General features: G+C 44.0%; 1 protein-coding gene across 10 annotated transcripts in view; it reads left to right on the top strand.

Moving 5' to 3' along the window:
• Positions 1-17,664, top strand: part of sycp3 (synaptonemal complex protein 3) — a 140,877-nt gene that overhangs the window by 111,925 nt on the left and 11,288 nt on the right. For all 10 annotated transcript variants that reach the window (XM_068056932.1, XM_068056927.1, XM_068056936.1 and 7 more), the window contains 2 exons: positions 5,404-5,502; positions 7,260-7,364. In XM_068056932.1, coding sequence (XP_067913033.1) covers positions 5,404-5,502; positions 7,260-7,364 — 204 coding nt within the window. The remainder of the gene's footprint in view (positions 1-5,403; positions 5,503-7,259; positions 7,365-17,664) is intronic.

The following is a 17,664-nucleotide window of genomic DNA, read 5'->3' as shown; positions in this document are numbered from 1 at the left end:
CTGTCACTTAGCCACTTTCCTAACCAGAGCAATAATTTGCCTTCAATTTCATGAGCTTCAATATTAACTAATAGTCTCTTATGAGGACATTATCACACACCTTCCAGAAGTCCACATAAATAGCATCCATTCGCATTCCTCTGTCCACTACTTTAGTTACCTCTTCAAAGAATTCAGTCAGATTCTTCAGACGTGACCTACCCTTTACAATTCATGCCGGATCTGTCTCTGATCAGCTGAGAATTTTCAAGATATTCAGTCACCATATCCTTAATTATAGACTCTAGTAATTTCCCAACAACGATATTAGGCTAACTGGTTTATAATTCCCTGATTTCCCTCTCTTACCTAGCAGACATGTACAATTGAAAGTTAAAATCCTCCATTAAAACCACTCCGCCTTTGCTACTTGCTTCTCTAATCTACCACTTCACAGTTGCTACTTGGGGGCCTATGCACATCTCCCACTGCAGTCTTAAATCCTTTTCTATTTCTTAATTCTACCCATAAAGTCTCCACTGCCTGCTTGAAATGATCTGAACATAGGCAGTTTGGGGTACATCTGGTGATGGTGATATTCTCAGGGATGATTGCCCATGTGACACTCGTGCCACCATATGACAGCACTTGCTTTGCAACAATGTGTGAAGTTGTGTCTAAAGTTGCTTTGCTAGTCCCACTTCAAACCTCGGATCAAAATGAGAATCAAGTGTGGTTAGGGAGTGCCATTAGCAGATACATCAGCCGGAGGATTCTGTCATGTCCGGGGAGGAATCCCCATAATCCTCCTTCAGCATCTGTCAGCAAGGCTCTGCCTACCTATCTCCTTTGCCTTAAACCAAAGCAATGTCCTGAATTCCTAAAGCACTGGCCAAACATCCAGGTCCACTGGTACCAGTTCACTGATTCTATCATTCTTAGAGGAGTGTAGATTAAGGGGGCTTCCATGAGGGTTTTGTTTCCAATATCACAAAATCCACTTTGCAGCAGATGGTTTGTACAGGTGGCCAAAGCCTCAGTGTCGATTCAAGGAGGTAGCTTTCAGATGCTGCTGTATCTGCACTTTCCCTTGATCTACACTGTTAGCTGACCTATTTAACAGGCAGAAGCTTTTCGTAGAGCAATTGAAGCATCTGTGAGATCCTGAGAATTGTATTCTGAGCATTACTGTCCCACCTGTGGGTTGGGACAAAACCTGCAGAAGAGGATTTGGCCAGGAGATTAAATGCTCCTATGAGAGAGGTCATTAGAGACAAAGAAATTATCTAAGTTCCATGGTATCTTTCATGACCTCAAGAAGTCCCAAAACACTTCACAACCAATGAAGTCATTTTGAAATGTAGTCATTGTTGTAATGTAGCAGCCAATTTGCATACAGCATAATCCCACAAACAGCAATGAAATACATAACTAGATAATCTGTTTTAATGATGTTGGTTGAGGGATAAATGATATTAGGGACATCTTACCTGTTCTTCAAATAATGCCATGGGATTTTTTAATGTCGATGTGAGAAGCCAGACAGGGCCTCAGTTTAAAGCTTCATCTGAAAGGCAGCATCTCCAACATTGCAGCCCTCTCTCTATACTGCACTGAAGTTTCAGCTAGCATCATGCATTGAAGTCTCTGGAGTGGGGCTTGAACCCACAATCTCCTGACAGAGAAGCAAGAACACTACACATTAAGCCGCTGCTGATGTCCAAAAGCAGTCTCACACTTTTCAACAACTACTGTGAGAGTAAGTTGTATTCAGTTCAATGACTCATCTAAAAAAAGATGTGATGCGATTTAAACTAAAAGTCATCACTGAATGTTAATCATATGTATCATCTACAAATGGAATCTCCCCCATCCAATTAAATGTTCAAATCATGTCTTTTTTTAAATTGCTGGGTACTAAAAGCATCTTAAGTTCTATCCAAATAGATAGCTGTTTGGATATAACAGTGACTACACTTCAAAAGTACTTCATTTTCTGTAAAGCATTTCTGGATGTTCTGAATTTGTGAAAGGTGCTAAATAAATACAGGTTTATTCTTTCCGTCCTATTCCAGTGGTTCAGTTGATTTTATATAGTGCCTTTAACATAGAAAAATACCTCAAGGCATGTACCAGAAGCATAGGATAAAATTGCACACTGAGCCAAAGATTAGGAGGATTAGGAGGAGCGACCAAAACCTTTGACAAAGATGTAGGTTTTGAGGAGCATCTTGAAGAGAGGAGGGGTGGATGGATTTAGAAAGTGAATTTCAAAACGTGGACCTAGACACAGCTGCTGATAGTGGAAAGCAAACAGAAGAAATGGACTAGAAGTCATAGTCAGGGCGTAGAGTTTGTGGGCAAGGAGGTGGTGCGGTGCTGTAGCACCATAGCATATTAACAGGGGCAAGGCCTCAATAGGATTTAAATACCAGGATTAGAATTTTAAATTTGAGCATTGGGGAATAGGAGCCAATGTAGGTCAATGAGGAGCCCGAGGAGTTCTGCAGTGTTCTGCAAAACATTCCTCCCTCAACCAACATGATCAGAATCAGATGAAATGGTCATTCACCATGTTACTGTTTGAAGCTGTTTCACACAATGGCTTCCCTGTTATCCCACTTAAAATTACTACGCTTCAAAGTAATTTTATTATATAAAACAATCCGATCTGTTTAAGTGTGGTAAGGCTCTTTGTAAGTGCAAGTATTAACTATTCAATGAGATGGTGATGCTTTGTATAATAACAACAGTATTGTGCACTATCAGAGAACTAGGCCCATCATTCTCCCAAGCTCTGAATCTTATTAGTGATGATATAGAGATGTGCACAGTGAAGGGCAGCACCTCTGCACAGCCAGAGGTGGAATGAATGGAGCTGCCCCAGTGGGCCACTACTTTCCACCTTCTGGCAATCGGCTAACAATGCCCCAGAGCCGGGTGTGCCACTCTCTCTTCAGATATTGTCCCTCTCTCCTTTAAATCTGCCATCATCACCCCTCTCCTCAAAAACCAACCCTTGACCCCACTATCCTTGCAAACTACCGTCCCATCTCCATCTTCCCTTTCCTCTCCAAAATCCTTGAATCTTTGTTGCCTCCCAAGTCTGTTCCCATCTTTCCGTGTTTGAATCCTCCAATCAGATTTCTGTCCCACTCAGTGCTGAAACAGCTCTTATTAAAGTCACAAATGACGTCCTGTGTGACTGTGACAAAGGTAAACTTGCCCTCCTCGTCCTTCTTGATCTGTCCGCAGCCTTTGAAATACTTGACTACACCATCCTCTATCAAAGCCTGGGTGGCTCTCATCTGGTTCCATTCTTACTTATCTAATTGTAGCCAGAGTATCACTTGCAATGGCTTCTTTTTCTGCTCCAGGACTACTGCTTTGGTGTCCCCAAGGACCTATCCTTTTCCCCCTCCTAATTCTCATCTACGTGATGTCACTTGATGACATCATCCAAAAGCACAACGTTAGTTTTCACATGTACGCTGCTGTCTCAATTCTTCCATTGTCGCTAAATTATCAAACTGCCTATCCAGCATCCAGTACTGGATGAGCAGAAATTTCCTCCATTTAAATACAGGGAAGACTGAAGCCATTGTTTTCAGTCCCCATTCCAAACTCCATTCTCTACCTACCAACATCATTCTTCTATAATAAAAGCAAAATACTGCGGATGCTGGAAATCTGAAACAAAAACAAGAAATGCTGGATTCACTCAGCAGGTCTGGCAGCATCTGTGGAAAGAGAAGCAGAGTTAACGTTTCGGGTCAGTGACCCTTCTTCGGGAACCCTTCGGACCCCTCTTCTCTCCGACGGGATTTTCGTTTGTCTCTTTTACCTTGTTCACCTTCATTGCTTTCTATTTCCCTCCTGGTGTTTGATAAGGTATCTACCAAAACTCGTTTTCACAGCCACATCTCCTTCCTCAGTGACTGTCTCCGGCTCCGACTGATTCCACGTGGATTCCAACTGCAGTTTCACCCATCATGCTTTGAAACCACCCAGGATCACAGGTATCTCCGAGAAATACAACGTTCCTCGGACTGCTACTCTCGCCGCATCCTGAGATCTACACTCAGTGCTATGCGCCGCCATATGCACACACTGGACCTCTCTCTCCAGCAGCACCGTCTTACCTTATCTCAAATCTGTTCTACTCTGCAGTTTCATCTCATCTTACGTCTCATCCGACGCATTAACAAAAAACTTTTTTTCTTCCTTTCAGGTGTTAAGGAACGCAAGCTCCAGCAGCTGATGGGGACTAATGCCCCTCCAGATCCTCCTTCCGCTTCACTTCCCTCTGACCCCACCCCTTCTGATCTGACCCCTTGCCGTGTATTCACTATACCCTCTGACCTCCCCCTCTCTGATGCTGAGCGTTCTGTACTCAGCAAAGGTCTCAGTTTTATCCCCTTACGCCCCCATCTCAATGAATTTCGCGCTCGGCATGACGTTGAGCTCTTCTTCCGTCGCCAGTTCCGAAGAAGGGTCACTGACCCGAAACGTTAACTCTGCTTCTCTTTCCACAGATGCTGCCAGACCTGCTGAGTGAATCCAACATCATTCTTCTGCCTTGCAACAGTCTGAAATTAAAATAGTCTGTTCGCAACCTTTGTGTCACGTTTGACCCTGAGAAGAGCTCTGACTCCATATTTGCACAATCACTAAGAATGCCTATTTTCATCTCTGTAACATTGCCCAACTTTGCCCCCGTTTCAGCTCATCTCCAGCTGAAATGCTCATTCGAGCCATCATTACCTCTAGACTTAACTATTCCAATGCATTGCTGGCTGGTCTCCACATTCTACCCTGTGCAAATTTGAGGTCATCCAAAACTCTGCTGCCCGTGTTTTAACTCGCACCAAGTCCCGTTCCCCAATCACCCCTGTGCTCGCTGACCTACATTGGCTCCTGGTCAAGCAATGTCTTGATTTTAAAATTCTTATCCTTGTTTTCAAATCCTTCCGTGGCCTCACCCCTCCCTATCACTGTAATCTCCTCTAGCTCCACAACCCTCTGAGGTATCTGTGCTCTTCAAACTCTGGCCTCTTGATTTTAATTGCTCCACCATTGGTGGTTGCGCCTTCAGTTGCCTAGGCCCTAAGCTCTGGAATACCCTCCCTTCACCTTCCTGGCCTCGCTTCCTCCTTTAAGATACTCCTTCAAACGTACCTCTTTGATGAAGTTTTTGGTCATCTAACCTAATATCTCCTTTTGTGGCTCAGTGTCATATTTTGTTTCATAATGTTCCTGTTAAGCATCTCAGGATGTTTTATTAGATTAAAGGCGCTATATAAATATTTGTTGTTGGTATTGTTGAATGTAAGCTCAGAACTGGCTTGAAAGAAAGGGAGGAGGACCATTGAAAGGAGATAAACTGAGAAAAAAATGACAGGTTTCCACTTTTTTCTTCTGCAGAACCTGTTTAGGCAGCAGCAGAAGCTTTTCCAGCAGATGAGAGTGGTCCAGGGACAAAGGCTGAAGAGCATCAAGCAGCTGTTTGACCAGTTCCTGAAGGTAAACCTTGAAAAGGATGGATGACCGAGAAACGTTTGCTGAAACATTCAGTGCATTTTTATAATACTATTGTTATGGTCAAGTAAGGAGGGGTCGAAGGGCTTCCCTCTTTTCCCTCTCCTTGTTTGACCACAACAGGTTTAATTCTTTCTTACATAAAAGCAAAATACTGCAGATGCTGGAAATCTGAAATAAAAGCAAGAAATGCTGGAAATACTCAGCAGGTCTGGCAGCATCTGTGGAGAGAGAAGCAGAGTTAACGTTTCAGGTCAATGACCCTTCTTCAGAACTAGCAAATATTAGAAATGTAAAAGGTTATAAGCAAGTAAAGTGGGGGTGGGGCAAGAGATAACAAAGGAGAAGGTGTAAATAGGACAAGGTCACGCAGTGGTTAGCACCGCAGCCTCACAGCTCCAGGGACCCGGGTTCGATTCTGGGTACTGCCTGTGTGGAGTTTGCAAGTTCTCCCTGTGTCTGCGTGGGTTTCCTCCAGGTGCTCCGGTTTCCTCCCACATGCCAAAGACTTGCAGGTTGATAGGTTAATTGGCCATTATAAATTGCCCCTAGTATAGGTAGGTGGTAGGGAAATATATAGGAACAGGTGGGGATGTGATAGGAATATGGGATTAGTGTAGGATTAGTATAAATGGGTGGTTGATGGTCAGCACAGACTCGGTGGGCCGAAGGGCCTGTTTCAGTGCTGTATCTCTAAAACTAAAATAAAAATGGGCAGTAGCAGATTGGCTTATCAATGGAAGCAATAGCTGACCAGAAGGTCGTGGAGCAAAGGCAAACAATATGTTAATGGTGTGTTGAAAGACAAAGCATTAGTACAGATAGGGAGGGTGTTAATGGACTGAAAATTGGACAGTCGCAAGTACAAACATGAAAAAAAAAGTGGGTAAGCAAACTGAACAAACTAAGATAAAATAAAATAAAATAAACACAAAAAAATATATAAAAGAAAGGAAAAAGAAAAAAAAACTAAAAATAAAATCGGGGGGGGGGCCCGTCATTCTCTGAAATTATTGAACTCAATGTTCAGTCCGGCAGGCTGTAGTGTGACTAATCGGTAAATGAGATGCTGTTCCTCAAGCTTGCGTTGATGTTCACTGGAACGCTGCAGCAATCCCAGGACAGAGATGTGAGCATGAGAGCAGGGGGGAGTGTTGAAATGGCAAGCAACCAGAAGCTCGGGGTCCTGCTTGAGGACTGAGCGGAGGTGTTCCGCAAAGCGGTCACCCAGTCTGCGTTTGGTCTCATTAATGTAGAGGAGACCACATTGTGAGCAGTGAATACAGTATACTACATTGAAAGAAGTACAAGTAAATCGCTGCTTCACCTGAAAGGAGTGTTTGGGGCCTGGGATAGTGAGGAGAGAGGAGGTAAATGGGCAGGTATTACACCTCCTGTGATTGCAGGGGAAGGTGCCGTGGGAAGGGGACGAGGTGGTGTTATTATGAGGATGATGACTTGGGAAACAATTCCCCTGCTGCACAGGAATAAGAGGAAATGTGAAAATATTGAAAGTCCCGATGAGTCTACTGCTGGGCTGTCAGTCACCTTGCAGATATTTCCTAACTGATTGTGAATTTACACATCTGCAGTTATCCAAAGTTTCCAGTCAGTATGTTCTGTCAGCTGTTGAACTGTGTTGTCTGCTTTGTGCATCGTTTGATCGATGATTACTCTATAGTTGTGCCATGTCATGGATGAATGTGCAGATGAAATTCTGGTGCTGTTAATGTCACTCTCAGAATTTAGAGGAACTGGAGAAGAGTCACACAGAGCAGCAGTCGGCTGTACAGAGTGAGCTTCGCAAAGAGATGGCCCTCTTTCAGAAAAGGATTTTAATGGATACTGTAAGTAATATTGTAATATTCTTTCACTTTAAAAGTGAGGTGACTGCGTTCAGATTCTGCAGTACAGACCTTTATAAAGTGCAATTTACCCAATCTCCACATGGAAAACAAATCATTGGATGATCCTGCTCAGAAGGAGGCCATTCGGCTCATCGTACCTGTGCCAGTTGTTGAAAAAGCTGTCTAATGAGTCCCACTCCCCTGCTCTTTTCCTAGACCACTACAATTTTTTCTCCTTCAAACATTTATACGATTTATATTTGAAAGTTATTGCTGAGTCTGCTTCCACTACCCTTTCTCTGTTGTGTGCAGAGCCCTAGATAAGTGCAGCATCTACGAGGCGGAGAGTATCATGAATAGCATGTATCGAGAGGTGGTCATACCACAGGCTCAGATTCCACAGGCAGGAAGGGAATGGGTGACCACCAGGCAGAGCAAGAGGACTAGGCAGGCAGTTCAGGAATCTCCTGTGGTTATTCCCCTGCAAAACAGATATACTGCTTTGGATACTGTTGGAGGGAATGGTCTCTCAGGGGATAGCAGCAACAGTCCAATTCGTTGCACCATGGTTGGCTCTGCTGCACAGAGGAGGAGTAAAAAGTGTGGGAATGCAATAGTTATAGGGGATTCAATTGTAAGGGGAATAGATAGGCATTTCTGTGGCCGCAAAAGAGACTCCAGGATGGTATATTGCCTCCCTGGTGCTAGGGCCAAGGATGTCTCAGAGCGGTTACAGGACATTCTGAAGGGGGAGGGTGAACAGCCAGTGGTCGTGGTACACATTGGTAGAAACGACAGTCTGAGCAACTGTTGCAGATAACTCAGCTGCTGGTGTGCAAGACTGGATATATGAGAAGTGCCAAATGTGTTTTTCTAATGCAAAAGTAAACCTCTTGTGATGTGGCAAAGAACAAATGGGTGGCGCAGTGGTTAGCACCACAGCCTCACAGCTCTAGGGACCCGGGTTCAATTCTGTGTTGCCTGTGCAGAGTTTGTAAGTTCTCCTTGTGACCGCGTGGGTTTTCGCCGGGTGCTCCGGTTTCCTCCCACAACTAAAGACTGTAAATTGGCCATTGTAAATTGCCCCTAGTGTAGGTATGTGGTAGGGAATATGGGATTACTGCAGGGTTAGTATAAATGGGTGGTTGTTGGTTGGCACAGACTTGGTGGGCCGAAGGGCCTGTTTCAGTGCTGAATCTCTAAATTAAAAAAAATAAATAAATTTTGATGTTTTATTCTACTGATTAACAAACTCCACTTGGAAAAACTGCAAACCTATTTTTACATAAAATGCTGAAAGAATATTTGTCAGTAGGACCTCTCCCGAAGCATTTGCTCTCTCTTCAAATGCTAATGGATCTGCTGTATATTTCCAATATATTCTATCTTTATTATCCTAACCAGAGATCTATCCTGGCAAGTAGATACTGGATCATTCCATGTTCCCAGTTGGATACTGGATCACACTGTGTTCCCAGTTGCTACTCCTCTTGCTGATAGATGTTTCAATTGGTTTAAACATCTCTGCACTCAGCCCCTGATAATAGCAAAGATAGAGATAGAGGGGGATAAAAATGGAGGGGGCGGAGGACAGGTTAAAGAAACAATTGTAGCTGTGAGGAGGGATGATATGCTAGACGAACAATATGGGTTGAACTGAAGATCAAAAAAAGGGCAATCACACTGCCGAGATTGTACTATAGACCCAACAAATAGAGGGAGATAGAAGAGCAGATATTTAGGCAAATTTCTGGGAAGTGCAAAAACAATAGAGCAGTAATAGTGGGGGATTGCAACTACCTTAATATTAACTGGGATAAAATCAGTGTAAAAGGCACAGATTCCTTAAAATGCATTCAAGAAAACTTTTTTAGCCAGTACGTAGCAAGCCCAACAAGAGAAGGGGCAGTTCTGGACTTAGTTTTAGGGAATGAAGCTGGGCAGGTGGAAGGGGTATCAGTGGGAGAGCTTTCTGATGGGAGTGATCATAATTCAGTTAGATTCAGAGTAGTTTTTAGTTTTTAGAGATACAGCACTGAAACAGGCCCGTCGGCCCACCGAGTCTGTGCCGACCATCAACCACCCATTTATACTAATCCTACACTAATTTCATATTCCTACCACATCCCCACCTGTCCCTATATTTCCCTACCACCTACCTATACTAGAGGCAATTTATAATGGCCAATTAACCTATCAACCAGCAAGTCTTTGGCATGTGGGAGGAAACCGGAGCACCCGGAGGAAACCCACGCAGACACAGGGAGAACTTGCAAACTCCACACAAGCAGTACCCAGAATTGAACCCGGGTCGCTGGAGCTGTGAGGCTGCGGTGCTAACCACTGCGCCACTGTGCCGCCCCGGTTATAGAAAAGCATAAAGATGGACACATTTAAAATTCTCAATTGGGGAAAGGCCAGTTTTAGTAAGTTGAGATGTGATTTAGCAAAAGTGTAATGGAAATAGCCATTTGAAGGTAAATTATTGTTCGAGTAATGGGAGGCATTCAAGGAGGAGATAGAGAGGGTTCAGAAATATGTTCTCACAAAGAAAAAGGGTGGGACTCCCAAACTCTAGAGCCCTTTGGATGTCAAGGTAGGATCAGGCAAAACAGGGAAGCTTATGCCAGACACTAAGAGCTCAATACTGTAAAAAGCCCAGATGAGTATGGAAAGTGCAAGGGTGAAATTAAAAATGAAGTTAGGAAAGCAAAGAGAGAGGATGAAAAAATATTATCAAGCAACATCAAGGAAAACTCAAAAATGTTTTATAAATACGTAAAAAGCAAGAGGATAACTAAGGCAAGAGTAGGGCCGATTTGAGACTAAAAAGGGAAGCTGTGTATGGCAAGGGAAGACATGGGCATAGTTCTCAATGCTTTGTTCCTGTATTCACAAAAGAGGGGTGATGCAGCCAGGATAGTTCCGGAGGAGTATGAAATATTGGATTGGATAAATATATTGAGCAGGGAAATATTAAGTGGTTTAGTATCTTTGAGAGTGGATAAATCTCCAAGCCCGGATGAAATCTTTCCCAAACTCTTAAGAGAAGCAAGGGAGGAAATAGCGGAGGCTCTGACTATCATTTTTCAATCCTCACTGGCTATAGGCATGGTGCTGGAGGACTGCTAACATTGTACCATTTTTTCAAAAGGGAGGAAGGGATAGACCGAATAATTGCAGGCCAGTCAGCCTCATCTTGGTGGTGGGCAAATTATTGGGAAAAAAAATTGAGACACATTATAAATCATCATTTAGAAAGGCATGGATTTGTTAAAGGAAGGTCATGTCTGATTTAGAATTAAATGTAGGGGGCATGATTAAGAAGTTTGCAGATGTAAACTGGCCAACTGGGCGGCACAATGGCACAGTGGTTTAACACTGCCGCCTCACAGCTCCAGGGACCCGGGTTCGATTCTGGGCACTTACTGTGCGGAGTTTGCAAGTTCTCCCTGTGACCGTGTGGGTTTTCGCCGGGTGCTCCGGTTTCCTCCCACAGCCAAAAACTTGCAGGTTGATAGGTAAATTGGCCATTGTAAATTTCCCCTAGTGTAGATAGGTGGTAGGGAATATGGGATTACTGTAGGGTTAGTATAACTGGGTGGTTGTTGGTCAGCACAGACTCGGTGGGCCGAAGGGCCTGTTTCAGTGCTGTATCAATAAATAAAAACATCAGAAGAGTCGGTTTATTGAGGAGCGGAGAGCAGTCAGACCTGTGTGGAAACGCCGAGGAGCGGATAAATCCAGCGTGGGGCTCGGGGCCTTCACTTACCTTCAGGAGCGGAGACCAGTCAGACCTCTTACAGCGCGTTGGAGCTTTGCAAAAAAAAGCCAACAGTGATGTCACAGGAAAGCTGCAAGGTGATTAGTTGGTGAGTCACTGCTGTTAGGGAATAGCTCTAAATAGTTGGGTATCTAAGGTAAGAAAGGTTTACAGTTTATTTCATATATAGTAAGTCGTTTTTTTTTCGGGAGTTCTGTAGTAACGAGGACCAGAGAAGAAGGGCCCTAGAGTAACTGATATTATTTGACATTAATATCTTCCAGAAGGTTAATTTAAAGTGTTAAGTCACGGCAGGAGAGCTCAAAGCCATGGTGTGCTCCTCGTGCTCCATATCGGAAGCCGGGAACATTTCCAGTGCCCAGGACCGGCATGTGTGCAGGAACTGTCTCCAGCTGCAGCTCCTGAAAGCCCGGGTTTCAGAGCTGGAGCGGCAGCTGAGGACACTGTGGAGCATCCACGAGGCGGAGAGTATCGTGGATAGCACGTATAGAGAGGTGGTCACACCACTGGCTCAGACTCCACAAGCAGGAAGGGAATGGGTGACCACCAGGCAGAGCAAGAGGACTAGGCAGGCAGTTCAGGAATCTCCTGTGGTTATTCCCCTGCAAAACAGATATACTGCTTTGGATACTGTTGGAGGGAATGGCCTCTCAGCGGAAAGCAGCAACAGCCCAATTCGTTGCACTATGGTTGGCTCTGCTGCACAGGGGAGGAGTAAAAAGTGTGGGAATACAATAGTTATAGGGGATTCAATTGTAAGGGGAATAGATAGGCATTTCTGTGGCCGCAAAAGAGACTCCAGGATGGTATGTTCCCTCCCTGGTGCGAGGGTCAAGGATGTCTCAGAGTGTACAGGACATTTTGAAGGGGGAGGGTGAACAGCCAGTGGTCGTGGTACACATTGGTAGAAACGACATAGTTTAAAAAATGGATGCGGTCCTAAAAGCAGAATATAGGGAGTTAGGAAGTAAGTTGAAAAGCAGGAACTCAAACGTAGTGCTAGTCAGAGTAGAAATAGCAGGATATACCGGATGAATACATGGCTGAAGAGATGGTGTGAGGGGGAGGATTTTAGATTCCTGGGACATTGGGACCGGTTCTGGGGGAGGTGGGACTAGTACAAACTGGACGGGTTACACCTGGGCAGGACAGGGACTGATGTCCAAAGGAGAGTATTTGCTAGAGTGGTTGGGGAGGGTTTAAACTAAAATGGCAGGGAAATGGGAACCTTTGCAAGGAGTCAGAGGAAGGGGGATCAAAGACGAGAACAAAAGACAGTAAAGGGAATAAGAAAAGTGATAGGCAGAGAAATCAAGGGCCAGAATCAAACAGGGCCACAGTGAGAAATAGTGGGAAGGGGACAAGTAATGTTAAAAAGGCAAGCCTCAAGGCTTTGTGCCTGAACGCACGGAGCATTCGCAATAAAGTGGATGAATTAATCGCACAAATAGATGTACATGGGTATGATATAGTTGGGATTACGGAGACATGGCTGCAAGGTGACCAGGGATGGGAAATGAACATCCAGGGGTATTCAGTATTTAGGAAGGACAGACAAAAAGCAAAAGGCGGTGGAGTTGCATTGCTGGTTAAAGAGGAAATTAACGCAATAGTGAGGAAAGATATTAGCTCTGATGATGTGGAATCTGTATGGGTAGAGCTGAGAAACACTAAGGGGCAACAAATGTTAGTGGGGGTTGTACATAGACCCCCAAACTGTAGTTATGATGTTGGGAATGGCATTAAACAGGAATTTAGAGATGCATGCGATAAGGGAACATCTGTAATTATGGGTGACATTAATCTGCATATAGATTGGGCAAATCAAATTAGTCACAATACCATAGAGGAGGGATTCTTGGAGTGTATACGGGATGGTTTTCTGGACCAATACGTTGAGGAACCAACTAGAGAACAGGCCATCCTAGACTGGGTATTGTGTAATGAAAGAGGAATAATTGACAATCTAGTGGTGCGAGACCCCTTGGGGATGAGCGACCATAATATGATAGAATTCTTCATCAAGGTGCAGAGTGACGTAGTTGATTCTGAGACTAGGGTCCTGAATCTTAGAAAAGGAAACTACGAAGGTATGAGGCACGAGTTGCCTATGATGGATTGGGAAACGTTACTTAAAGGGATGACGGTGGAAAGGCAATGGCAAACATTTAAAGAGCGCATGGATGAACTGCAACATTGTTTATCCCTCTCTGGCGCAAAAGTAAAACGGGACAGGTAGCCAAACCATGGCTTACAAGGGAAATTAGAGATAGCATTAGATCCAAGGAAGAGGCATATATATTCGTCAGAAAAAACAACAGACCTGAGGATTGGGAGCAGTTTAGAATTCAGCAAAGGAGGACCATGGGATTGATTAAGAAGGGGAAAATAGAGTACGAGAGCAAGCTTGCGGGGAACATAAAAACTGACTGTAAAAGTTTCTATAGGTATGTGAAGAGAAAAAGATTGGTGAAGACAAATGTAGGTCCCTTACAGTCAGAAACAGGGGAATTTATTATGGGGAACAAAGAAATGGCTGACCAACTAAATGCATACTTTGGTTCTGTCTTCACAAAGGAGGACACAAATATCATACCGGAAATGTTGGGGAACACATGACTTAGTGAGAGAGAGGAACTGAAGGAAATAAGTGTTAGTAGAGAAATAATGTTGGGGAAATTGATGGGATTGAAGGCCGATAAATCCCCAGGTTCTGATGGTCTGCATTCCAGAGTACTTAAAGAAGTGGCCCTAGAAATAGTGGATGCATTGGTGGTCATCTTCCAAGATTCTATAGACTCTGGAACAGTTCCTACAGATTGGAGGGTAGCTAATGTAACCCCACTATTTAAAAAGGGAGGTAGAGAGAAAGCAGGGAATTTTCGACCAATCAGCCTGACGTCGGTAGTGGGGAAAATTCTAGAATCCATTATCAAAGATTTTATAGCAGAGCACTTGAAGTACAGTGGTAGAATCGGGCAGAGTCAGTATGTATTTACGAAAGGGAAATCATGCTTGACAAATCTACCAGAATTCTTCGAGGATGTAACTAGTAGAGTTGATGAGGGGGAGCCAGTGGGTGTGGTTTATTTGGACTTTCAGAAGGCTTTCGTCAAAGTCCCACATAAGAGATTAGCGCATGGGATTGGGGGTAGTGTATTGCGATGGATAGAAAATTGGTTAACAGACAGGAAACAAAGAGTAGGGATAAATGGGTCTTTTTCCGAATGGCAGGCAGTGACCAGTGGGGTACTGCAGGAATTGGTGCTAGGACCCCAAAAATTCACAATATATATCAATGATTTAGATGAGGGATCTAAATGTAATATCTCCAAATTTGCAGATGACACAATATTGGGTGTGAGGGTGAGTTGTGAGGAGGATGCAGAGAGTCTTCAAGGTGATTTGGACAAGTTGAATGAGTGGGCTAATGCATGGTAGATGCAGTATAATGTGTATAATTGTGAGGTTATCCACTTTGGTATCAAAAACAGGAAGGCAGATTATTATCTGAATGGCTATAAACTGAGAGAGAGGAATATGCAGCGAGACCTGGGTGTTCTCGTTCACCAGTCGCTGATGATAAGCATGCAGGTGCAACAGGCGGTAAAAAAGGCAAATAGTATGTTAGCCTTCATAGCGAGAGGATTCGAGTACAGGAGCAAGGATGTCTTGCTGCAATTATACAGGGCCTTGGTGAGGCCACACCTGGAATATTATGTGCAGTTTTGGTCTCCTTATCTGAGGAAGGATGTTCTTGCTATAGAGGGAGTGCAGCGAAGGTTTACCAGACTGATTCCTGGGATGGCGGGACTGATGTATGAGGAGAGATTGAGTCGGTTAGGATTATATTCACTGGAGTTCAGAAGAGTGAGGGGGGGAATCTCATAAAAACCTATAAAATTCTAACAGGACTTGACAGGAAGGATGTTCCCGATGGTGGGGGAGTCCAGAACCAGGGGTCATAGTCTAAGGATACAGGGTAAACCTTTCAGGACTGAGATGAGGAGAAATTTCTTCACCCAGCGAGTGGTGAGCCTGTGGAATTCACAGAAAGCAGTTGAGGCCAAAACATTGTATGTTTTCAAGAAGGAGTTAGATATAGCTCTTGGGTCTAAAGGGATCAAAGGGTATGGGGCGAAAGCGGGAACAGGTTACTGAGTTGGATGATCAGCCATGATCATAATGAATGGCGGAGCAGGCTCGAAGGGCCGAATGGCCTACTCCTGCTCCTATTTTCTATGTTTGTGGAAGAGAGTTCCAAACTTCTACAAACCTTTGTGTGTAGAAGTCTTTCCTAATTTCAGGTCTGGCTCTAATTTTTAGGCTACGCCCCCTAGTCTTAGACTCCCCAACCAGCGGAAATAGTTTCTCTCTACTTAGCCTATTTCTTCCACTTAATATCTTGAAAACGTCGGTCAAATCATCTTAACCTTCTAAATTCCAGGGAATACAACCAAAGTTTCTGTAATCTCTCTTCATAATTTAGCTGTTGGAGTTATAGAGAGAATGGTGGGAGCAGAGTGGAGATTTAAAATGTGTGCCAAAAGTTCGGAGGCCAGAGAGAGAGAGAGCGTGGCGGGAGCAGAGTGGAGATTTAGAAAGTGCGCCAAAAGTTCAGAGGCCAGAGAGAGAGCGGCGGGAGCAGAGCGGAGATTTAAAAAGTGCGCCAAAAGATCGGAGGCCAGAGAGAGAGAGAGAGTGGCAGGAGCAGAGTGGAAATTTAAAAAGCGCGGCAAAAGTTTGGAGGCCAGAGAGAGAGTGCAGCGGGAGAGCGCGACGGGAGCAGAGTGGAGATTTAAAAAGTGCACCAAAAGTTTGGAGGCTGGAGAGAGAGAGAGCAGCGGGAGCAGAACAGGAAAAAAAACTGGAAAAGTGACATCAGAGTTATGTCACAATCAACAGAGAGAGCAGGGAAACAGAAAGCAGCCGGGGTGAGTATACCCTTTTAATTTAATTTAATCTAAATCAATCAAATATGGAATAAGACTTGATCAATTCATTAGTATATAAATTAAAAACTAAGGCGGATTTTATAATTTATCATACAGAGTGAGAGAGAGAGACCAGCAGGGAGTGTATTAATTCAAATTAGGACAACTTAATACATAAGCATAATAATTATTAGGGTTTATCAGTATTCGTAAGGTTTTTTAGTATTTAGCAATGGTAAAGTTTACATATCTGTGTTAAGAAAAGTATAACTTTAGTTGAAGGTGGTACTAGCATTTAATAAGCACAGTAAATTCTGCTATACGGAGGAATTATTCTAAGTTAATTAAGAAAGTAATTAAAGTAAATTAACTAATAGCATAAGTAACAATGGCAGCACAGGTATTATGTTGCAGCTGTGGTATGAGTCTGCAGAAAGTGTAAGCAGGTAGAGGAATTCCGGATCAGGATTATTGATCTGGAAGCCGAACTGCAAACGCTGCGCAACATAAAGGAGGGGGAGAAATACCTGGACACTTAGTTCTGGAAGACGGGCATACTTAGAACAGGGTCATCTGTTTTGGTTAGCAGTGAGGGACAGGAGGATGTGACCCGTGAGTGAGGCAGGTAAAGGGACCAAGCAGACTGTGCTGGAGGAGCCTCAGACTTTGCAATTGTCAAACAGGTTTGAGGTGCTCTCAACCTGTGTAGACAAAAGCGAGATCTGCAAGGTGGATGAGCAGACTGGTCATAGCACTGTGGTACAGGAAGCCATTCAAGTGGAAGGAGCAAAAAGTAATGCAGTAGCAGTAGGGGATAGTATAGTGAGGGGGATTGACACTGTTCTGTGCAGCCGAGAGCAGGGGTCCAGAAGGCTGTGTTGCTTACCCGGTGCCAGGGTTGGGGACATCTGCTCAGGCTGGACAGGAACTTGGAGTGAGATGGGGACGATCCAGTTGTCGTGGTCCATGTAGGTACCAACGACATAGTTGGGACTAGGAAAGAGGTTCTGCTTAGACAGTATGAGGAACTAGGCACCAAATTGAAGAGCAGAACCTCAAGGGTAATAACCTCTCGATTATTGGCAGAGGGCACATAAGGTTAGTGAAATGAATACATGGCTCAATGACTAATGTGGGAGAAGTGGTTTTCAGTTCATGGGCACTGGTACCAGTACTGAGAAAGTGGGGGCTGTACTGTTGGGATGGTCTGCACCTGATCCATGCTGGGACCAGTGTTCTAGCAAACCGTATAACCAGGGAAATAGAGAGAGCTTTAAACTAAACAAGGGGGGAGAGGGATCAAGCTTGGGTAGTTGTAGCAAATCAAGGGGTAGAGTCAAGGCAGGAAAGCAGAATAGTAATATGGGAAATGAAGGTCAGGGAATGACAGGAAGGGATAGCGAGAAAAAAACCTAAGACCACACCAACAGTCAAGATTAGATGTTTCAAAGATAACGAAAAGACAAAACTAAAAGCTCTGTCTCTGAATGCACGTAGCATTCATAACAAAATAGACGAACTGATAGTGTGCATTGAAGTAAATAAGTATGATCTGATTGCCGTTACGGAGAAGTGGCTGCAG

This window comes from Heterodontus francisci, chromosome 25, assembly GCF_036365525.1.
Source record: "Heterodontus francisci isolate sHetFra1 chromosome 25, sHetFra1.hap1, whole genome shotgun sequence".
Classification (NCBI taxonomy): Eukaryota; Metazoa; Chordata; class Chondrichthyes; order Heterodontiformes; family Heterodontidae; genus Heterodontus; species Heterodontus francisci.
This window is presented reverse-complemented; position numbering and strand designations above follow the sequence as displayed.